This window comes from Eucalyptus grandis, chromosome 5 (assembly GCF_016545825.1).
Source record: "Eucalyptus grandis isolate ANBG69807.140 chromosome 5, ASM1654582v1, whole genome shotgun sequence".
NCBI classification, from domain to species: domain Eukaryota; kingdom Viridiplantae; phylum Streptophyta; class Magnoliopsida; order Myrtales; family Myrtaceae; genus Eucalyptus; species Eucalyptus grandis.
The window spans coordinates 9943289-9947767 of record NC_052616.1 but is presented as its reverse complement, the minus strand read 5'-3'; the positions used below and the strand labels follow the sequence as shown (position 1 = coordinate 9947767).

The following is a 4479-nucleotide window of genomic DNA, read 5'->3' as shown; positions in this document are numbered from 1 at the left end:
AAATAATTATTACCACTTTAGGCTCTTATTTAAAATAATCATTACTATTTCACTTGTTTGAAATAAGATCCATTTCGATGTTTATTTGAGAAAATAAGAGCATTTCTAGCTCTTTTTTTTGGGAATTTTCCCTATAAATAGAGGAGAGAGAGAGAGAGAGAGAGAGAGAGAGTTTTACGTATAACTTTCACTTTGATTTTTTTTTAAAAATTTATATTATTTCAAAATTATTAAAAATTTCAAGTGTTTTGAATTAATAAAGATTCCAATGAGAATTCCTAATTTTTTTTTTAAAAAAAAAAAAAGCTAAAAACTAAAAAGTAAATGCCTCATGTGATATTTATAGCTCACTCTTCACGATATTTTGACTTTCATAATATTGCTTTTCCTCAATGGAAAATGATTAAGATAAATTGTTTTACAATGTATAAAAACCGGCACATGGAATGTGACATATTTTTGCACAGCTTTATAAATTCTATTAAGTTTTGTTTTTCAAAATCGCGGAGGAAAAGTGACGATGAAACTTCAGCACCGATAGGAAGAACTATCAAATCCTTTTTCTTCTTCTTCTTCCATTTCCATAAACTCTCTCGGCATTTCAAAAGTGGCAAATATTGAATAAGATGAAAAGAAACAAAAAACTCAAATCAGTTGCAAAAGCTCCTGAATTCTTATACCGACACCATTAGATGCTTGTACTTTGAGATTTGTGCTGTTTTGACAAATCTATTTCCTGTAAGAGTTGTTAATCACTTGGAAAAAGGTTGAAGAAAAGGAACATTTTCATTTGGTGAGAAAGGCACCCACGGTTGTTACCCGACCTTTCTGGCAATTTTAAACTGGATCCAACTTATGCTGTTTTAAAACAATGGTGGTTTTAGCGTGCATCATGACAATTCCGTGAAGGGGTCGAAGGCTTTGTGTACTCCCAACCACAACAAAAGGTAGACAACATTGCTTCAATCTCCGAAGTGAAAAATGACAAAGAGGACTGACTCACTCTCGCACACAGACCACAAACTGAAAAACCCATCTGCAACTTTCAAACAACATGAAATGCAGTAAAGAAGAAATCAGCACACAAGCAGTACGGCACAGGGAGAGCAACACAACTGTCTATCCAACGGCTTGGGGAAGTTCAATCACGCCATCGGATACGAATGCATAAACGACGGGTCATAGTAGTCCAACAACACCACCGATACTAATTGTCGTACTTGTAAACTTTGGACTGCAGCTTCAGGTCCGGGTTCCACCATTCGCAAATAGCATGCGCATTCACGAACTCATTCGGCGGGTTTAGATTGATTGTTAGATCTGCCGACGGGATGAGGTGCAAAGGCTCTGCCTGCGTTCCGTTCTCGCTCAGGAACAGCGATCCCAAAGTATGCTGACTAACAACCCTCTGGATAGCTCTTGCTCCCATGTTTTGCATCCCGGCTTGGCGCTCAAAATAGCTAATGTATCCCGAACTGACATAATCGACCTCATTGACAAACAGCCGAGGAACCCAACGGGACAAAGCCGCAAAAGAATCGGCGGATGGATTCAGCTCTTCCACAGACCTATTAGCTAACGCCCCCACAAAAGTGGCCACGCAGATGCCTACCTGGATAGCCTGCTTCAATTTCTGGCTCTTGATACTCTCGATCGGGGCAGATACATAAGGCGGATTGAAGAGGAAAGACTCGAGTTTCGATCCCTTTTTGGCCATGTTCTTTCCAGCTAGCAGAGCAATGGCCGACCCCAGGGAGTGGCCAGCTAACCAGACCCTAGAATCGCCGGCGGTTGCAACCAAGTTTTCTACTGCCTGCATGGCAGTCTCGCAGCGAGACGAGGAGTGAAGCTCATTCCGGAAAAACTGCAAATCCATCTTAATATCTTGAACGAATGATTCGTCCTCGATCAGGGTGCCTCGGAAGGCGACCACGAAGCGCGGTCCATCTGCTGAGTGGTTGCATGAGGATGGCGGAGGCTTATACTCGAAGATGGCACCGAAGATAGAAGAGTCAGCCTTCTCTACGAGTATGCGCTTCAACTGAAAACCGAAAGTTTCCCACCAAGGAGGCGCAAGAGCCTGGGAACCTTCACGTTTCCCCTGGCGGTCCTGCTCTAAGACATAGGCACCTTGAACCAAAGAAGCAACAACCTTCCTCACATGATCTGCATTTTTCCTATGTTAGAAGTCCAAAGAAATGTTAGTTTCCTCGGCATGTTTTCTGAAGAGAAACTCCGTAGCTAGACTAAGCTAAATACTCATATATCATCAAGAAGAAAAGGAAACATCGGATTCAAGAGAAGTTTAAAATGCCATATTTTCGAAAAGAAATGATTATATGACAGTTTTCAATATATTATGAGAATAACAGTCTATTCTGGACTAACAAAAATCCAATCACAAATAATTATAAATTGTTATGGAACTTTTTTAAAAAATAATTATAAACTGTTATTTTCAGACCCATTATACTTTAAACCCTTTTTCGAAAAGCTTCTCATGCCGTCTTAGGTCGGTGCGGAATGAAAAGTTGGCACTCCACACGTTGCTGTTTCTGTCCAAAAACTACGAACTGGATGTGTCCAAATAGAGTATTATATCACACGGCAACCGTGGAGGATGAAGTTACGATATGCGGCGCATCTTGCGGGCAAGTCAGCACTGGCGATAACAGTCTATGGCATATTAAAGGGTCATATTCTAGCAAAAACTCATCCTTTTCGGTTTAGTATCGAGCAAAACACTAGGATGAAGTCAACGGAGATATGCGCCCCCTAGCTTAAATGAATTGCAAGAGGAGACAAGCGCCCGTGGCACATTAGGGAGTTCGGCCGTTAAGAACACAAATTAACTACAGAAGTAGATGGAAATCACACCATAGATGCACCTTCTTAGTCAGGTTTTTATTTTTCTCTAGCTATATAACACCGCTAGTCCATGTTAAGTTATGGCAAAGTTGAACAGCTAGGACAATGCTTAGTTTTGCACGTTCAAAAAGTCCAGTATCACATAGTAACTAGCTATCGCCAAATAATTAAGACAAAAAGGTGAAGGAAACTCTCTGGGAATTTCGATAAGGACACAGCGGAAACTTGAAAGGCATGACTTGGGCCTTTTGTTCAATGACAAATAGGGATGATCGGTTTCAAGGTGGGTAGGTTTTAGAGTCGGAGCCAGAACCTAGAACCTACCCTATTATAACTAGTTCTTAGTTTTTGGACCCTAAAACCTACTCCATTTGCTTGGAACCGGTTCTATCTCGTTTTTCTGATATGTTCTGTCTACCCGAGAACCTATTTTATTTTTTTGTTCCTTTTTTTGGTTCATTTTTTACAGCAAAATATATGAGACCATGAGTAATGAATGATTTAAAATAAAAGATGAATAATAGAAATCCTAATCCGCCAAAAACAACAATTCATAAGATAGATACATAGTCACATATAATTATAAACAATAAAAAGTTGAAACACCTAACATAAAGCATAAATTATAAAACTCTCATCCATAAAAATTTAGGGAAAGAGGAATGACAAATGATGAAGGAGTACTAAGATTAGAATTAGTTTTAAAGAAATTAGGGTTTTGGTGTTTTTGCTTATAAAACCGGTTCCAAAATAAGGCTGTCCAGTCTAGTTTCTGAGTGGGCATTCACTTGAAACTAGTTCTCGGACTGGTTCCAACGCGAATCGATTCTTGGACCCATTTTCAGGTGATCCAATCTGATTTCCGAATAGAACTGATTTGGTTATACACCCTTAACAAGGAAAGAGAGAATCTGAAGGTCTTACCAGTTAATGCCAGTAAGGCCCGAGGGCCCCGAAAGGTGAAAAATTTGATCCTTGGTGGCCATCATGATACCACAAGTTCAATTAAGACTTCTCCTTTGTAACCCTGAAAGCAAAAGCTGCTCAGAATCAAACCATTCCATATGGCAGTTAGTAAATGACAATGGCTAGTGTTGCGTTCATAACTGCGCATCCATATTCATACTCGGTTCCCTTCAACGTAATTAAATCTATGTGCTACAAGAAGGATCGACCCGTGTATCTTTTTCAACACATACAACTATTTTCTGAAGCTGCCTCGTGACGTTTTAAGTTCATCCAAACTATTATGCATCGAGGACCTTCTTTTTTCTTCTTCAATAGTTAGTAAAAGTGGACCTACAAAAGAGGTTCGTGGGAGGGAGTTGAGCTGGGCCCAAATGATTCGGAATAATCTTCTGGGCCCAAATGATTCGGAATAATCTTCCCTCTCCGGATTATGCCTTAGTCTACATCCTATCGACTTCCACTTATCCCGAAAAGATCGAGCAGATTATTATGCAATGAGGATCCCAAAAAACACCAAAGGAAAAAAATGGAAATTTGATTATATAAAAGATCCTTGCCATCCCCAAGCTATAATTATTCACGATGAAAATTCAAATTACTCCAAGGAGAGAACTTGCATTGGATTGTTTGTAATGACATCCA

At 39.6% G+C, this 4479-nt stretch overlaps 1 protein-coding gene across 1 annotated transcript; it reads right to left on the bottom strand.

Annotated features, from left to right (window-relative positions):
- Positions 1–926: 926 nt before the first annotated feature.
- LOC120285909 (GDSL esterase/lipase At4g10955-like) lies at positions 927–3896 on the bottom strand. Its single transcript, XM_010057575.3, has 2 exons — positions 3793–3896; positions 927–2177 (listed from the first exon to the last, which is right to left on the bottom strand). The coding sequence occupies exons 1-2, from the start codon at positions 3855–3857 to the stop codon at positions 1208–1210; spliced, it is 1035 nt and encodes a 344-aa protein (XP_010055877.2). The 5' UTR covers positions 3858–3896; the 3' UTR covers positions 927–1207.
- Positions 3897–4479: the final 583 nt, after the last annotated feature.